The sequence below is a fragment of the Lepidochelys kempii genome, chromosome 6 (assembly GCF_965140285.1).
Source record: "Lepidochelys kempii isolate rLepKem1 chromosome 6, rLepKem1.hap1, whole genome shotgun sequence".
Lineage (NCBI taxonomy): Eukaryota > Metazoa > Chordata > Testudines > Cheloniidae > Lepidochelys > Lepidochelys kempii.
The window spans coordinates 68,520,431-68,538,750 of record NC_136385.1 but is presented as its reverse complement, the minus strand read 5'-3'; the positions used below and the strand labels follow the sequence as shown (position 1 = coordinate 68,538,750).

General features: G+C 46.1%; 1 protein-coding gene across 1 annotated transcript in view; it reads right to left on the bottom strand.

Annotated features, from left to right (window-relative positions):
• Nucleotides 1-11,239: 11,239 nt before the first annotated feature.
• The window catches only part of RGS6 (regulator of G protein signaling 6), a 170,098-nt gene continuing 163,017 nt past the window's right edge, over nucleotides 11,240-18,320 (bottom strand). Inside the window, exon 15 of the mRNA XM_073350672.2 lies at nucleotides 11,240-12,386. Coding sequence (XP_073206773.1) covers nucleotides 12,336-12,386 — 51 coding nt within the window. The 3' untranslated portion in view covers nucleotides 11,240-12,335. The remainder of the gene's footprint in view (nucleotides 12,387-18,320) is intronic.

The window sequence follows — 18,320 nt, the reverse complement described above, 5'->3', positions numbered from 1 at the left end:
TGCCTGGAGTCACCTAAGTGGTGCATAGGCCTCAGGCTGGTCCTCTGCACAGGAGTGAATGTCGCTCTACATGAAGTTTCAGAGTGGGGCACAGAGCCAGCCAGGGCCCAGCTTTCTTGTCAATATTGTTTTCGGCTAGGGCTTTAAATTCCCTCATAATCAATGGTTTGTGGTGATCATACCTGTAACATTCATTACTACGTTTATTTGTAGCTATAGCAACACTAACTGGATGACTGTACCATCACCACTACAACAGAACCAAGTCTATAGCCATTAGTTATTTGCATCCACTGAAGAGGCAGGCGGAGTGGGTGGTGCCTATCAGGTGCAGGGATCAGGTCCTGCAGGAAGCAGCAGGAGGTGGATGGAGTTACAGGGGGCACGAAGAGAGCCACTGCAGAGAAGGGAAGTGCTTTCTGGGGCCCCCTCCTTATGTGAGTGCTGATGGGATTTGTGGCTGCTGTTTGTTACCTGGGGTGGGTAGATGGGTTGGTGCCTCCATTATAGGGTGTTGCAGGGGGTCACGGGCCTCTTCCTCCAACTCAGTCCAAGTGGGGATCCTGAAGCTTCTTCCCCTAACCCTAGTGGGGAGCCCAGTCACTGCATTCACCCCTTCTAACTCCTCCACTGCCAATGCTGGCCAGAGCTGCTTCTGCCAGCCTGGTGGTGTTGCCATTGCAGATGCTGCTGGCTGGGTGGGCCCTACTGTTTCCTCAGAACATGTACTCAGATAATTTCAGATACATTATGGGCCAAAGCCTCAGCTGGTGTAAATCACCAGACACAGATTTATAATGAAAGTGGCTTTGCCCACTTAACTACAGCAAATACCTACATCCACACGTGTAACTATCTCTGTACAATAGTATATCATATACAATACCAGGCTGATGGTTTCAGAGCTGCCTGGGAGCTTTGGACATGCTCTCTTTAATTTCAATGGGACTTGTGCATTTAAATCCCTAAGGTGGCTTTGAATCTATCAATCCTAATATCTGCGTATGAATATAAAGAGCGAAGGCATGATGGTGTGGTGTTGTATAAAGCTTTTAGCAGCATGAGTTGGGGAATGATGCATTACTCATGAGTGGTGAAGGCCCAAGTCTGTTATGCCAGTCATTCTTTATGTGAAAAACTAATCTAGGAATGAATTCAAGAGGTGTACAATTTTTTTCCTGGGACTACTTTCCAAACACCTCCCACCTGTAAAGCCAGGTGCCTTACTCTCTGTGAGACCAACTGTACTGAGTTCTGAGGGAGCCATAAAAATAACCTAAAATGGCTTTTCTGTTCCTAAAATTGTCACAGTTTTAAAGACTCACATCTTGTGCCCTTTCAGGGCTGGAATCAAGTGCTGGGTCCCATGGCGATGGTGGGCTCCTCCCTCTTTCCAATGGTATAAAAAATCACCATTTTGGTCATAACAGACTTTGCCATACATACAAATAATATAATTTTTAAAGTTGTCACTGATCCAGTGTTGAATCTTGCCCATCCTGGACCTGGGGTAATTTTGGGGCAGAAAGGGGGAAACATTTCTCTGGCTGGTTAACTTTTTAAAATGGCAGCCATTTGAAGCTGTTGGAATGTTGAAATCTGTCCTGGGGGAGCTACTGTGTGGGCAGAGGGTAGATGAAGTGGTCAAAGATGCATGAAAAATGTATTTATCAACTGGATATCACCATAGCATAGGTGGCAGTTGCATGAGCATGCATACACATCATATTGCCTTGCCAGCTCATACGAATGACTGGGCAATCCATTGTGAGGTGTTCATTTTTGCTAATTAGTGCAATTTTGCAATTCCCATGAAAGCCCAGGGATGTCTTTCCATTGCCTTTAATGGGATTTTATTAGGCATTAAGTGAACAAGTAGTTAAAAGAAAAGCAAGGCTACTGGATTACTCAGCAGTACAACTTGGACAACTTTAGTTTTAATTATTTCTGAGAATACTTCATAATCAACTTGCACAGTCAATATTTTGTAAAAAGACTGTGGTCTTAGTGAGCTGCAACTCTGATCTAGAATCTGCTATTAAACCTTTGCTGAGAGATGGAGGGGTGAGAGTGTCATTTTCTGTGTGAACTATAAAGCATTCTGATTAGTGAAGTGTGGGTTAGTGAGGTCCTTCTGTACATTCATTATGTTTTTCTCAGGTGTTAATAAAAGAAAAGGCAACAAAGCTGGTAAGGGTCTTTGAGGACTTGACATATGAAAAGAGACTAAATATATATAGCCTGAGGGGAAAAAGGAGATTGAAAGGAGACATCACAGTCTGCAAATATCTACAAGGAGTCAGCGATATCAGTGGGGAGGGAAGAGGGGGAAGATTGGTGTAGGGAGGGATAAGTAGGAGCAAGGGCATGAAGATGCATAAAGAAAACCTTTAGGACCAAAAATCTATTGTGTCTTACATCCTATGGACTTCAGAGGGGGTAGCACGCTGCTTAAATCTGCTCAGGGATGGCTCTTTAGACTTTACAGAAGAAGGAATTATTCTTCTGTTGCAGTGAGAATGCTTGGGATATTGAAAACAGTATCTGGGGGTATCTGCAGAGGCTCCAACCCAGGAGATTTTCAAAGGCAAGCTGGATAAAGCAACCCTGGTGAATATTCAGTAGGGAAAATCCTGCTCATTGCAGAGGGCAGCACATGCTGATGTGCCACGTCTTTTATTATCTATGGTTCCATGATTATTGGTAGTAAAGGGCACTTTAATAACAAAGCTATTAACAGCTTTATTTATGCCATAGCTGCTTTCCAAGAAGGAGAAATCCGCCATGTCAAAGATGAATGCAAACACAAGGCTCAAAGCTCGAACTTTCCTTTTGGATTTTCCTTTCTTTTTACACAGAGACCACGGTGTTCTACTTAGTGAAGGAGCCCACAGAAACAAAGCAATACCAAGAGCAGGAACACCTTAATATAGTAATGCAGCCACTTTCTGGGAACTGTTTTCTTGGCCACTGCGGGGAGGGGAGGATGTGTCACATGACACTGGCCTGCAGAGATGCCATGAGTGATGCACTGTGCCATCTCTGGCAAAGAGCCAAGAGGAGGTTGCTAAAGTGGTTTCCTTTACCCCAGGACACATCATGCCTGTGACACAACATAGCCCCAAAAGCCCTGGGAACAAGAATTCAAGAGTTCATGCCCAAACCTGTCTCCTGGGGATGCAAAATGCTCTGTCACCAGATTCACTGGATCTGTTTAATAATATAGGTGTAGCGAAAGAAAAGTGCATGCAACCAATTCTTCATTCCGTTTGATGGTTACAGATTTACTATTGGTCACACTCGGGTCTCTACACTGACTCTTCCATAGTCAGATAATTTGGTGCACATATGATAAACCACGGTTTGCTACACTACTTTATAGAAAGCTGTGTTAACCCTTTGAGTTAAACGGTTATATGAAACTGTGCCAATTTATGGATGGCACCTGGAAATTGGGAGCGTTAAGAGGGGTGGGATGGAGAGTTTAGCAGGAAGGTTCTAGGTGTGCGTGGAGTAGTTAAGCATTCAGAACCAGGTGGGAGGGTGAAGAACCTTCAGGAGGCCTGAGAAGGTGCTCCATGGTTCCATGGCAAGTAAAAGGGTGGGATGCACTTTGCAGATGTTCTGAGCGTTAAGATCTTCCATTGTTTTTTAGTTTTTTGACGTGTGTGAGAGCTGAGGTGGGTGAGGTGCTTTTGGTTAGGCAGACATGAACAGTCTAGACCAGCAAAAAGCACCTGTTATCTCAAATCATAGACCAACATTCCCAAACCCTATTAGTGCCCTGGGGTGGGAGGTCAAATGTCTGAAACCTGACACACACTGTTCCTGGAAGCCTGAAGGGAGGATGTGTTCCCTTCCCTATTACAACATACAAGGATGCTGTCAGTGACTAGTTGTCCTGAAAGAAAAAACATGACAGCAAAGATCAGTGCCAGCATTGTGCACCCAGTTAGTTCTGCCAATATGCCACTCCTGGGCTGAATCTGCTCATTGAGCCAAACTGTGCAGTGGGTTTGAGATTTGGACAAACAGGGCCTAATATGAGCCAAGCCCTTCACATTTATTTTTAATCATAACGTTTGTCTAAGGCACAAAGCAGCTCCTTATTGGAACATTTTCAATACAGGGCAAAGTCCTTCAGTCAGATTAATCAGGCAGATCTTGATGTGACCCTCCTAGCTAAACAATCAGGTTTTCCTAAAAGGTGGGCAGAGGCTAGGCAAGCAGGATGAGATTCACTGAGGGAGGGAGGCAGCTGTGAATGAAGAGAGGCTGCTAGGAGCTGAACTAGTGGGGACTGAGGCAACACTGAGGATATGGTGATGCAACATTCTACTGTTGTGAGGCAACAAAAAGGCACTCAGGTACTTGGTGATGAGTGCCCTGGAATTGCCTGAAGCTATGTAAAATAAGCAAACAAATTTGTCCTTCAGGATAAAGAGCAAGAAGTAGCAGCCCTCCTGAGTCTGATTTTCCTGATATTACGTGATTTGTTTCCAATCAATAGGCCACAAAAAGCCATATAACCAAGGGTTACATGACCTCCAAAATGAAAGCAGAGAGCACAAATGCTGTGATGGCTGCGCTGTGGTATCACGGTCCCTGCAGTCTGAGCATGCAGAGTGCTATCCACTCATTCGTGGTAGAAGGCAAAGCTGTGCTCTCGCACCTTCCAGCTGGCTCTAAGCTTTCCCTAGAAGTCTCAAAAGGCTAAATCTTAAACACGCTTCCATGCCTGCTTAAGACCAAAAATACTCAGAGGCACTGATACATTTCCACTGCGCTGGAGGGCCAGGCAGCAGAGTTCACACAAAGAGTCCCCCTCCTTCCCATTGCACTGTGGAGCAGACATCTAGGTCAATCCTGGACAACATGGTGGAGGACAGGAGGAGTGGGTGTGTGGGCAGAGGAGGGGGGGGGTCATGCACAAAAGCCTGGGAATCAGCACACAGATTGAACAGTGGGGTGCAATGTATCAGGGAGTGGCTGTGGATCCATGCTGAGGCTGCAGTAACCCCTGTGCTGATTATAACACTGCTCCTAAAGTGGCACTGATTCATGGATCCTTTAGTGAGAGATTCACTGTCCCCAGCTCTCCCTTGGCCCAGCCTCACCACCCCTTTGCTGCCCTTAATGCAGTCGTTGCTCATGGGACCGCAGAGGAGCTGGGTTCCACAGCATGAGCCTCTAAATCTTGCTTTGTGCCAATGCAGCAGACCAATGCAGCGGGAACTCACAAAGCCCAAACCCATGTTAGAAAGGAGCCGCAGAGGGGTCCATTAGCCACTGATAGCTAGCCTGGAGCTTGCTACATAGCTCTGGGTGCCCTAAATCACACAGTAGTGCAGGGCTGTCCTGTCCCCACTTCTGCATTTCAGCACATTTTTCTCAGGAAAAAAGCCTACAGGTTTTCATTTTTCAAGGTTTGGCCTAAAGTGACTTCAGAACAGCACAGAGTCGTTTTAGACCCTTGGCTGCTTCAAGAGGGAATTATGTCTACATACAGAAGAGTTTGGGATTGTAGTTATATGGTCTCATTGCATAAGATAAGAAGGCAACCCACTCTGCCCTCAGCAACAACCTGAAAATAGAGCAGACGTAAGAGGCATTGTCTAGCCTGAGCTTTAAAGGGGTGACGTTAGCACATGATCGCTAACATCACACCTGAAAGCCTAGTCTAGACAAAGCTAGAGCCTCTTTCCTTGACGGTGCAGCTCAGGGTTCTTAGCTACTGTTTAAAAAACCCATCTTGAAATCATTAGCTCTCCTGCTGGCCTACCCCCTGTGGACCGGGGGAAGAGAGCTCAGCTTAGCATCCCAGCCAAAGGATGGACCCTCTAGTAATGCACTTACTTCCCTTTCCTACTGCCCACGAGCCGGCTGCCCTCTGTGGGAGGTGAGACTACAATCTTCTGGCCCAGAGGCAAGAGGGCAGCCATACTGCCACTTATGGTGATAGCCATAAACTGATGTTAAAAGCACTCAAGTAATAGGATCAGAATGTAAAGGCAGCCCTTTGAAAGCTCATTTTCAAGTGCTTATCGGCAGGATTAGAGGATTGCAGGCTCTTAGCTGTGAGCTTTGCAGGTGTTTGGGAGCGGGAGACTAAAGCTATAGCATGTGAAAAGTTGATCAATTTTGACTTTCTCATGCAGTAAGATTACTTTTCTCACAACAAAGTGGTTCTGCCAAACACTAAGTTCAAAGGACTATATGGGCCTGAGCCTAGCATATTGTTTACATAGCTCACGGTTAGTTTGAGTCTTAGGTTATAAACAGTGCTTCGAAGCTACACAAACTCTCACGGCCTAAAATACAAAACTCACACCAACCTACCCTACCCTGCCATGTACTATAGTTTAGCAACATGTGTGAATCCTGCTTAATAATTAAACCAAAACTAGGGCAGGCCAAGGAGTGTGAAGGCAGAACCAAGCCAAGGCATTACCACATTAGTCAAATCATGAACCGAGCCATTTATAGCTAACTATACCATCTAGGAAGAGGAAGCTACGTAAAGTGACAGTAAGGCTATTGTGTCTCGGGACAGGAAGAAATGGCAGAATGTTGACACTAGGACAGTGGTTCATGGACCGATAACCAGCTGTGATCTGTCCCTAGGGTGGCCAGACGTCCTGATATTATTGGGACAGTCCCGATTTTAGAAGATTTGTCCCACGTACATCGGTCAGGACGCCCTTTGTCCCGATATGGGGACCATCCGGACTGCAGTCGCTCACTGCTTCCTGGGGCAGCTCCCGGTGCCAGCCCACTGGCAGGAGCACCATGTGCTGCAGGGACGGGGCTTGCAGGCGCCGGGAGAGGGCAGAGAGCCCTCCCCCCCCCCAACCCGACCTGACTCATGACCCTAGGAGCCAGAAGGACCTGCCTGCTGGATGCTTCCCGGGATGGGAGCTGCCCCAGGTAAGCACCGCCAGGACTCCCCACCTCGCCCCCTGGCAGGTCCCTCTGGCTCTTGGGGCGGGGTGGGGGTGGGGGCTCTGCATGCTTCTGGTGCTGCTCCGGAGCTCCGGCAACTCCCATTGGCGCTTTTCCCGGCCAATGGGAGCCACGGAGCTCGCACTTGTGGCGGGTGCAGCACGTGGAGAGTCTGGAGACTCCCCTCGCTGCTCTCACCCTTGGAGCCAGAGACCTCCCAGCAGGGCTGGTGAGTGCAGTCGGGGCAGAGTGTGATGGTGAGTGTCTGGGAGGTGTGTGGAGGGCGCTGGGTAGTGGGGGAGGTTTGTGTGTTTTGGGGTGCTAGGAAGTGGGGGTCTGTTGGGGGGTGATGGGCAGTGGGAGAGATCTGTGTGTGTCAGGGCACTGGGCAGTCTGTGGAGGGCATTGTGTTGTGGTGGTGGGGCTGTGGGGAAGGGCACTGGAAGGGAGAGAGGAGAAATCTGTGTGTATCGGGAAACTAGCGAGTGAGGGGTTCTGTGTGGGGTGCTGGGCAGCTGTGGTGGGGCTATGGGCAGGGGTGTGTGTGCACAGCACTGTGCATTTGTGATGGAAGGGTTGTGGTGGGGGCGGGAATCTGGGCATAGTGGATCCAGGGGGCGCTGGGCAGGGGAGCTGTGTAGTGCAGCATGGGCCCACCCCATGTGCCCCCCATCATGGCTCCGGTCGGGGCTGTGCACCTGTGTCTATCTCTCCCCCGCACCCCTCGCCCAATGTGTCCTGATATTTCACTCTTGCGATCTGGTCACCCTATCTCAGACAATAGCAGGGAGCGCTGTGCTGGAGTCCGACTACCCCAGCTTCCTTGAAAGCAAACTGACAAACGATGAAGTGTAGTGCATACTAAAACATTTTTGGTTACCTTGCCGCAACTTTTTCGTAGCCTGGAGTGGAAGCATATTTTGTCTCCATTGTCCATCGACAGTATCTGGTGGTATTTGACTGCCGCATCATTGCAGTCTGATATCATTTAACTGCAGCATCCTCCTATGGCTTCATCTGAATATTACTTACTGCAGCACCTTATTACTGCAGCAAGCTGTGGTACGGTAGTGCTGGACTACCCTGCTCCTAGTGTATCACAGTTTCCTGGCTTGCACTATTACTGCATTATCCCCAAACTCATTTACTGAAGCATCCCAATGGTGCCTTATTGATGCATTATCCTAATACTATCTTACTTCAGTATCCTGTGTTGCCTTATTGCTACATTTATCCTGGTATTATGATATACTGGAATGCTGTGACATCTTATGGTTGCATTGTCCAGATACCACTTTACTGCAGGATTCCGTGGTACCTTTTATACGGAGAGTACTTTGCTGCACGAGCCTTGGGTATATTATTATTGTCTTAGTCTAATATTTGGCTGTACTGTCGTGTGGAACCTTCTTACTGCCTTGTTCTGATACTACGCTACTGCAATATCCAGTAGCACCTGTGTTATCCAAAGACATCTTTACAGCCGTATTTCACAGCAGTAGCCCTGTGGTAATGGGAAGCTTTATAAACAGCTTCCATGCTATTGAGATTTTAGAAACCCTCCACTTTGCTAATTGGCATAAGGCCTTTCCCTGAAACAACGTCATTTAGAGCATGCGTGGGGGTGGAAAACTGCTTTCCTAACTCATCTTCAGAATGGTGAGGTAGTTAGCACACACCAGACACGCTGTAACATAGCAGGATTGCTGCTGCGATACCCAATGGGACCCTGTTGAGCAGACAAAAGTAGCATCACATGGTATGTATAAAGGCATTAAAAAACAATTCGAGAATGCAGTTCGTATAGAAGTAGTTGCATATAAATACTATCATGCTGAAAGAAAGTGAGACGCCAATGCGGAGGAGTCTGTATGTGTCCTCAGAAGGACTTGGCTGCTGTCTTGCTTCTTGCTTTTACAGAAATTGAGTCAGAAAACCAAGTAGGTGCAAAGCTCTCTGATCTCCAGAGAAAATGCAGCTGTGGCCACTCCTCTAGTCATTGCTGAGCAGATTAGATTGCGTGCATGTTCACTTAACTAGCAAGTTGTTCAACATCCAGGCCCCCTTGGGTATATATATATATATACACACACACACTCTCTCTGTAAAAGTTCCTTCTATGCTCAGCATACTATTTGCACAGCACAGTCACAGAGTATTCACTAACTTTTGCCCTTTCTGATACAGATGTCCTACAGAAAAGGAGGAGGGGGAGGAAAAAAGGAACAGGAAGCCTCTTTCCACTCTCCCAGGTCACAGATCCAAGGTATAGCCTAACACCAGTGCTCCTTGCTGGGAGGATGGCCAGGTTTCCCCCATCCCTGTACGCCTGCCAGCATGCAGTAGCACCAGCAGGTGAGGAGCACTATACAGCACACTCCTCACCAGCACCATGAAGCATTCTGCTTCCACTTGTCCCTTGCGGACAGAATAGCTCAGAGCACCTTTGCTCAGCTGCTCCAGCTTCACACTCGTCCAGAACCCAGCATTCCAGAATGGAGCAAGGGCTCAGTTTGCTGCTAGAAACTCAGCACGAATAAGTGTTCATACCTGCATGAAAGCAGCTACAGTCCTCCCCTAACATTGAGTGCACACAGCCCACCTGCCTGCAACTCACAGAACACACCCATATGCTTTACGTTTCATGTACACATCCTACCTGAGACCACTCTGTGCAGCCTGACTTGGTATTTCATAAGACACTCTCCTTATTAGTGAAGGTGGCAGGGCTGAGATTCCTCTGCCCACAGGATGTGCAGCAGCATTCATGCAGCAGTAAGATAGTCTGGGGTGGAAGCAGGAATTGTCTTATAAAACTCAGGTGACATGTGCCACTGATGGGTTTTACACAGAAAAAAAATATCTTTGGGAGGCCAGCCATCACATTCTCAAACTTTTGGGGATGGCTGCAGGTATGATAGCCAACTGGGCCTGTTGTGCAGAAGGCCCCATTATTACCAGAGGCTAGGTGGATAAAAGAAAGACAGAAAATCTTGTCCAGTGGGAATGGACAAAGTAAGATCCTGAGGGTGACCAAATGTCACGTCAGGGCATGAGACCATCTGAACATGTATGTGCCCATGCACTGAGGTAGCAGTTCTGCAATCCTGGGACTCAAGTGTGGTTTTGGTGTACAAAAGGGAAGAGTTTAGTCTGAGGCTCTAGATTAACATACTATTTATGGCAATAAAGCGAAAGATAACAAATACCACTCCTCAAAGCTCTACTGTGTAGTCATACAGGCAAAGGGCCTGATCCTGCACTCCTTAGGCAGCACTTCCATTGATGTATCCTGAAACACAACACAAGTTTCCTGGAAGCAATAAAGTGCCCTTGTGGGGCATTTCATTTCAGTGGGGAGGGAGAAGAGAGAGAGGTCTTTTTTTTCTGACAGAAATTGTGTTATCCTAATTTTGTATATGGATAGAGGTTAGATACTAGTGCAGCTGAAGTACACATGTAACTCACACACCTTCTGGGTATGGTGTTCTGTCCCATCTAGTGGCACCGAGAGCACTGAGAGATTAACGAGTCTGCTCTACAGCTTTAGCTAACAGACACTTGGCTTTTAGCTCATACGGTAGATACTCATGCATTTAGCTCCAGAGGTGCCAGGTTCAATCCTGCCTGCTGATGCTTGGGGTCTGTCAGCATTACACATATATTATAGATAGATAAATGGATAAGCTAGCTAGTTCTGCCTGAGTAGGGATGCTGGATTGGAACCTATATCAGAAGTTTCTACCACCTGCACCAAAAGACATGTTAGTGTGTGAGTGAAGACAGGCAATAGACAGGTACTTATTCTGAACCACTTGCTAGTTCATGAACTTAAAACTATCATTACTCATTAGGCAGTTTTTGTGACACTAACTAAATGAGCCACATTTGGGTTTTTTTTTTAAGGTTTTGTATATGTACAACATACTGCAGGTGACTACAGGTCATTTTCTACTTCTGCAGCTACTCTACCTGGGTTTTATTATTAGCCAAATGAATTACTTTACTTCAGTTCTTTCCTCTTCCTCCCCCTCCCAAGATACATGTCTCAGCTCTTACAGAGACTCCTGAGAACAGTGTTGGGAAGCCTCTGGGTCATTCTTCAAGCTGTACTCCAGGGCCTGGTGTCACACAAAGGTTCAGCCAGTCCTCATTTTTCTAATGTTATTAGAAATGGCACATCCCAGAGGAGTGGCATATCTGAGAATTAAAGAAAGGACCTGGCAGTGCACATTACTGTTCAAAAGGTGTTCTCTGGTATCCAAATCCCTGCCCCAGTCACAGCATGCTTCTGCTCCACCCTTGTGTAACCTGAACCAGGAACGCTTTCCTTTCTGAATTCTTCCCTCCGTTGTAAATCCTGAGTGACCGGCTGAAGTCAATGGAATTAGCTTTACCTGGATAAATGTGCAGATTTTGACCTTCTCTGTTTGGAGTGGCTAGACGTTTTCCCAAAGTGGTTCAGGTCAAGCTATTTTCAATTAAATTGAAAAAAATGATAAGGAGGTAAAAAAAGATCTTAAAATAAAAAGGAAAGCAAATACAATATAAAACATTACTATGTGTGTGTATATTATACATCTAAAACATTGCCTGGTGACCATGGGGCAAACGCTGATCACGCTAATGTACATGCAGAGTAACGCCGCTGAAGGCAGAGGATTTACACAGAGATCAGAATCTGACTGTATGGGCCAGATCCTCAGCTAGCTCCACTGACTTCAGCTGATGATCTGGCCATGTATCTTTGGACATGCTACATGCCCTTGGAAGGACAGCAAGTGAAGAGCTAAAAAGTGCTTTTCCAACCGTTGGTTTAAAAGAGGAAAGGAACGAAAAAAATATAAAGTTAATGAAATTGCTTCCATCCACAGCAGACGTGAATTAGGCATTTTTTGAGCAGGAGAAGCAGCTTCTGGTAGATATTTTATTGGACCTGGATGGTCACCAGAAAGAGAGTAAGTGGCAATGATGGTGGTGGCATTTGCCAGGGAGAGAAGAGATGAAGGGTAAATACTGATCTCGCTCAGCTCTTCTTTCTCTAGGTTATGGTTGGGACTGATTGCTTTCCTCATAAGCTACTAAGCCCTCTGCCTTGTTGACCTTTCGTATACAAGGAAGTGTGATCCTTTGAAACCAAGTAGGAACCAAAGTACCTTTATAGAACTCAATGTCATTACAAAGCTGTACAAGTAAGAAAATGTTGATGTAAACTATGAAAAGAGAAACCTCCGGTGAGCTGATCTCTCCACCTTGTGCTCCTTTGTCTCCCCTTGCTCTCATTCACACTCTCTCTCACAGTGACCCTTTCTCCCCAAAATGAAACTCGTCCATGGAGGTGGAGTGCAGCTGTCCTTCAGGGATGTCAGCAACTGCTTGTCCGGCTAAGGCTGTCAGGAGGATTGCATCAGGCCTGTGAGGCGCTTGCCTGCCAGAGACTTTCCCTAGAGAAACAAACAGAAGAAGAAAGCCAAGCTGTGAGTGAAGCTGTTTCACAGTAAAATAGATCACCCTGTTCAATCAGCTGGGCCGTGAAGGGCAGGAGACTGAAATGGTTGAAAGGGTGCAGATGCAGCTGAGTGCAGGGGATAAGGATGGTGACAGGAGCATGTGGTTTCCTACCCATGCCAATGCTTACACAGGGGCAGTAATTTGTATGTAACTGAATTCTTGGTATTTCAACCCCTCTGTGCCTCAGGTACCTGATCTTGCAATGGAACAATGAACATAGGTCATACTTACAGAATGGGGGACTCTATCCTGGGAAGCAGTAACTCAGAAAAGGATTTGGGGGTCCTGGTGGATACTTAGCTGAACATGAGCTCCCAGTGTGATGCTGTGGTCAAAAGAGCTAATGTGATCCTGGGATGCATAAACAGGGGGAGCCCAAGAAGGGGTACAGATGTTATTTTACTTCTGTATTAAGCACTATATTAGACTGCTGCTGGCATACTTGTCCAGTTCTGGTTCCCCTCAATTCAAGAATGATGTTGATAAACTGGAGAGGGTTCAGAGAAGAGCCACGGGAATTATTAAAGGATTAGAAAACATGCCCTTATAGTGACAGACTCAAAGAGCTCAATCTATTTAGCTTAACAAAGAGAAGGTTAAGGGGTGACTTATTATAGTCTATAAGTATCTATATAAGGAACAAATGTTTAATAATGGGCTCTTCAAGCTAGTAGAGAAAGGTATAACATGATCCAATGGCTAGAAACTGAAGACAGACAAATTCAGACTGGAAATAAGATGTACATTTTTGACAATGAGGGTAATTACCAATTGGGACAATTTACCAAGCGATGTGGTGGGTTCTCCATCACTGGCAATTTTAAAATCAAGATTGGATGTTTTTCTAAAAACTCTGCTCTATGAATTATTGTGGGGAAGTTCTCTGGCCTGTGCTATTCAGGAGGTCAGACTAGATGATCACAGTGGCCTCTTTCGGCCTTGGAATCTATGAAATGAGGTTCAGCTGAATGTTCAGCAAGAAGGGTATCAGCTCAGACACTGAAGTCTGCCCACTGGCATTATCTCAGGGGGATTACATTTTAATCTCTTAGTGTCAAGAGAAGTTGAGTGATGGTATGAGAATTAGCCAATGTAAAGCTCAATTCTACCTCCCTTCCTCACACTGAATAGTACTTATCCATGGGAGTTAACCTATTGAAACCAATAGGACTAGTCACATGAGTAAATGCTGCTCAGTGTAAGTAAAGTTTGCAGAATTGAGCCTATGAGTACTCTGACAGCTTCCTCACAGTGTGTATTGGGCTGTACTCAGGATATGAGCCACCTGGGTGCTTGACTCAAACTCATATCACATAACCCTGGGCACTGATTATCAGTCCAACAGAAATACATTTAGGACAAACATTTTTTCGAGATGTTTTAATCAGTCCCTTCCCTTCTACCAAACCCCTTTCTCCACACCTCAGTCATCTCTCACCATGTCTACTGCAAACTCCATCTCTCTGGCATCCCTGCTTGCTCTTCTCCAGGCCATTCAAAACACTAAAGGAATTTTGCTCTCCAAGGCCCCGATACTGCACCACTGAAGTCCACAGGAACTTTGCCATTGATTTCAATAAGTATAGGATTAAGGCCCAGGTGCCCATGTTACTACCAGATTTGAATCCCTTCATTGGATTCCGCTTGCACCATATGATCTCAGCCCCCCGGTCAGTGCATATCAGCCCTGCCTCATTTCTTGTGCACCTTCAGAGATGTGCTTGTTAAAGGGACATTGCCAACTTTACAGTTAGTCAGATTTTAAAAATAGGTTACATGTAATTTCAGGTAAGTTCAGCAGCTGCCAAATCTCCCTGGTCATTTTTCCTTGTTTGACAATAATACTCTCCTACTATAAAAACATACTGAAATAAGCTTACAAGGAATATCAGAGCTCTGCTACCTCTAACAGGTCTTATACGGAGCTTATTTTATGTTATTGTATTTAGCCAAAATATCCAAATTTTTGGAAAAGTCTTATTTCTTGCTGTTTCAAAGACCCACACAAAGAGCAAAGGGAAACAAATGACACAGTGAAATTGGCTACATATAAAATGCAGTCAAATTCATAAAAGTAAATGAACTGAAAAATAAAGAAAAATGTTTTTTCTCTGATCTCTTCCCGTTATAGTGTTGTTAGGTGTAACTTGTAAAAATAGTAGGTTAAAAAAATTGTAGACAGAGGTTTGATTTTACACAGAGATGTGGCTCTTAAACTATATATTAAGTTAACTATGCCCATATGTGGAGTACAATTTACCACCCAGCCATATGTTGGCAGATTTTTGTTAAAAATTTACTGCACATGAACAATGTTTGGTTTGCAAAGCTTCATAACTTGGCCCAATCTTGACCCCTGGTCTCCACGTCCTGTTGCAAGTAAAGAGAGGGGAGTTGCTGGCTGAGGATGTTGGGGGTGGCGGGAGGGGAGAAGGAGGGGGAAGAGCTGACAGGCAGTCAGCAAACAGTGTCACAGCTTCTCTGCTGGAAGAGGGGCATCCAGTCCCCCATGCCCATGTTTCTTCCATGTTTAACAGTCCAGCTTGGGGTGAGCAGTCAAAGGGGTCCCACCCTCAATGCTGAATTTAATGTGTGCATATTTAAATTGTTCCCAGGGCCAGGCTGCTTAGAAGGACTGGGGCAGCTGACAGCAGAGTTAGGGCAGAAGGTTTGCATGGTCTCATGGAAAGCAGAGAATGAGTCTGAAAACGGAGGTCAGGGCCCCATCCCCACAGCTCTTAAAGCAGCAGAAGGAGTAACTGACAGGTGAAATGTTGGTGATGAGCTAGCAGGGGTTAGGCCTTTGAATCAGAACAGCATGGGATTGTTGCCAAGAAGCTGTTCCTTCCTCTGCCTAGGCTCTCACCGTCTGCTCTTACTCTTCCTAGGCAAAGGCAGGACATGCATCTCCCCACTCCTTTCCCGCCATCTGCAGGGTCTTTTGGTAAAAGTATTAGCCTGTTAGCCAGGAGATCTATGTTCCCAGCTCTGCTACAGACTTCCTGTGTGTGAACTAGGACAAATCACTTAATCTCTCTGCACCTTGGAGGATAAATTTGTCAATAAACTGGGAGGTGTTGAGATAGTATGGTGTTGAGGATCAGATAAAGAGATACAAAGTGTTTTAAAATAATAAAAGAATCTATGCCCATTTTGCAAAATATGAAACTTCAAAAGATGATGCCAAATCAACTGTCACATATATATTCTGTGTGACGCTAGAATGGGGGAGGGGCTCACCGAAGTACCTAGACAAATTGATTCTGTATATTTTTGGCAATGGGTAGAGAAGGGCCCCTAGGTGAAAATTTCAGATCTGAAACCAAAGAGCCCCAGTGTTCGGGTGGATTTAGGTGCAGGGTTGTGGTTCAGCCCACTACAGAGATAGGTCCCAGGTGCAAAGCTTGGATCTGGATCTGCTCACCCCCAAAGCTGGAGGGGTTTAGTTTAGCGTTTTCTCTTTATACAGGTCCTTCTTTTCCTTTTACATTTTGAAAACTAAATTTTGTGAGGAAAAAGGGTGCAAATTTTCTGTATTTAATACAAATAACAAGGGAGTAAAATTCACAGATGAAAATATCGGGCCACATGCTTAGCTGGTGTAAATCAGCTCAACTCTGTTGACTTCGGTGGAGCAATGCCGACTCACAGCAGCTGAGGATCTGACCCTCTGTATTTATGTTTCCTTTGTAATCCCTTCATTGCTTTATACTCCCAGAGTCCTCTAGGGAAAGACATAAATCCACAAAATGTTGCTGAGTGTGGTGCTTCGCATGTGGAGTTAGCTGAGAGAGCTGAAATAAAACAGATCGTGCCGTACAGTTGCTTAGTGGCGATGCACCTGGTCATCCTCAGGAGAGTGAGTTAGTCCTGCATTTTGACACAACATTCCTTCCAAACCAAGCTCTCTCTGGTTGGCCATAAGCCATATGCCACAGTTTTTCAAAAAGGGCTTCAACATTTGTTAGCACCATCACTTCTGCATGCAAATGACAGAATGTGTGTACCCGGAACAGAAGGCGGCAGTAGCTCCTCAGGAAAGGCAGGGTGGGCACTGTCCTCCCTGATTTAAAAGAGATGCAGTATGACTGTGACAGAGTAGTCTGTCCCACCAAGGGTAGTGGTGCCTAGGGAGCAGCCCTCCCCTATCATGTGGCATGGCCCTTTAAAATTTTGAAAGGTCTGATAAATACAAGGATCTATGTGATATTGACAGAGAGGAAGTGGTCACGAATACCCTTTTTCTCCAGCCCTGACGCCACAGACCGGGGCCTTACACAGGCTCTCCAATGTGGTTTGGTGCTGCTCTGCTACCCTGGCCAGCTGCAGATCCCACTGTTTTTGTTGTGTCTTCCAGATTTGCCAGAGGACTGCCAGGATCTGTTTGGATGACTCTGCTTACTCCAGCAACTGGCATGGGAATGCCAGAGACCACATCTGTGCCCCATACATCAGCTTGGGAGAGGAGACCTTCTTCTGGCATTTCTGCTCCATTCTCCAGCTGCAACTGTTCTCATTCCTCTGGGATCAGAGAAGGTCCCAGCTCCCACTGCTACTACCACAAAGCAGACATGGGGAGCTTCTCTCAAGTGTGCCCCCTCCTGGGCCTGCAGGTGCATTGCGTGCAGCACTCAAGTTATTTCAATCAATTACCCAGATCAGATTAGTTTGAAAAATAGATCCCTTTAATAGGATCTGGCTTATTACCCCTCTCTTCAGAGTGTAACTCATTGCAGAGTGTAACTCAGTCGCTAAAGGTAACACTCACTCTGGTGCCATATAAGAGTCTTGATAGATTTTCTTGCTCCAGTTAGGGAAGACCCAGCCCTCCTCCCAGAGCTGGGTTGTACTTCAGTCAGTCAGTCACTCTTAAGACAGGAGTCCCCAATGCTCTTCCTTGGAGCTGAGCTATGATTTCAACCATCTGTAGGGCCTTAGCTAGCTTCTCCTTCAGCTGGTCCCTTTCCCCAGCTGGTCCCCAGGATTCAGCAAGTGAGTCCTCTCCTGCTACGAGGGTGGAGACAGCATATAATCTCGCCCTCTTCCTTAATGCTCATCCCAACTGGCTGAGAACAGGGGGGCCTTGCTCTGCCCATTCTGCAAAGCTCCTGGTTCTGGGCTCATAACCAAACAGTGATGGGATTTCCTCCCAAGCACCACTTATTCCCACTTCCTCTCTACAATGTCTCATAAGTCCTTGTATATATTGGAATTGCAGCTAGCAAGGGATGAGAAGCGTAACAAGAAGGGTTTCTACAGGTATGTTAACAAGAAGAAGAAGGTCAGAGAAAGTGTGGGACCCTCAGTGAATGGGGCAGGCAACCTAGTGACAGAAGATGTGGAAAAAGCTGAAGTACTCAATACTTTTTTTGCCTTCTATGATGAAATAACTGGCTCTGTGGATATGGGGAAAGCGGTGGACATCATATAACTTGACTTTAGCAAAGCTTTTGATATGGTCTCCCACAGTATTCTTGCCAGCAAGTTAAAGAAGTATGGGCTGGATGAATGGACTATAAGGTGGATAGAAAGCTGGCTAGATCGTCGGGCTCAGTGGGTAGTGATCAATGGCTTGATGTCTAGTTGGCAGCCAGTATTAAGTGGAGTGCCCCAGGGGTTGGTCCTGGGGCCAGTTTTGTTCAACATCTTCATTAATGATCTGGATGATGGGATGGATTGCACCCTCAGCAAGTTTGTGGATGACACTAAGCTGGGGGGAGTGGTAGATATGCTGGAGGGTAGGGATAGAGTCCAGCGTGACCTAGACAAATTGGAGGATTGGGCCAAAAGAAATCTGATGAGGTTCAACAGGGACAAGTGCAGAGTCCTGCACTTAGGACGGAAGAATCTCACGCACTGCTACAGGT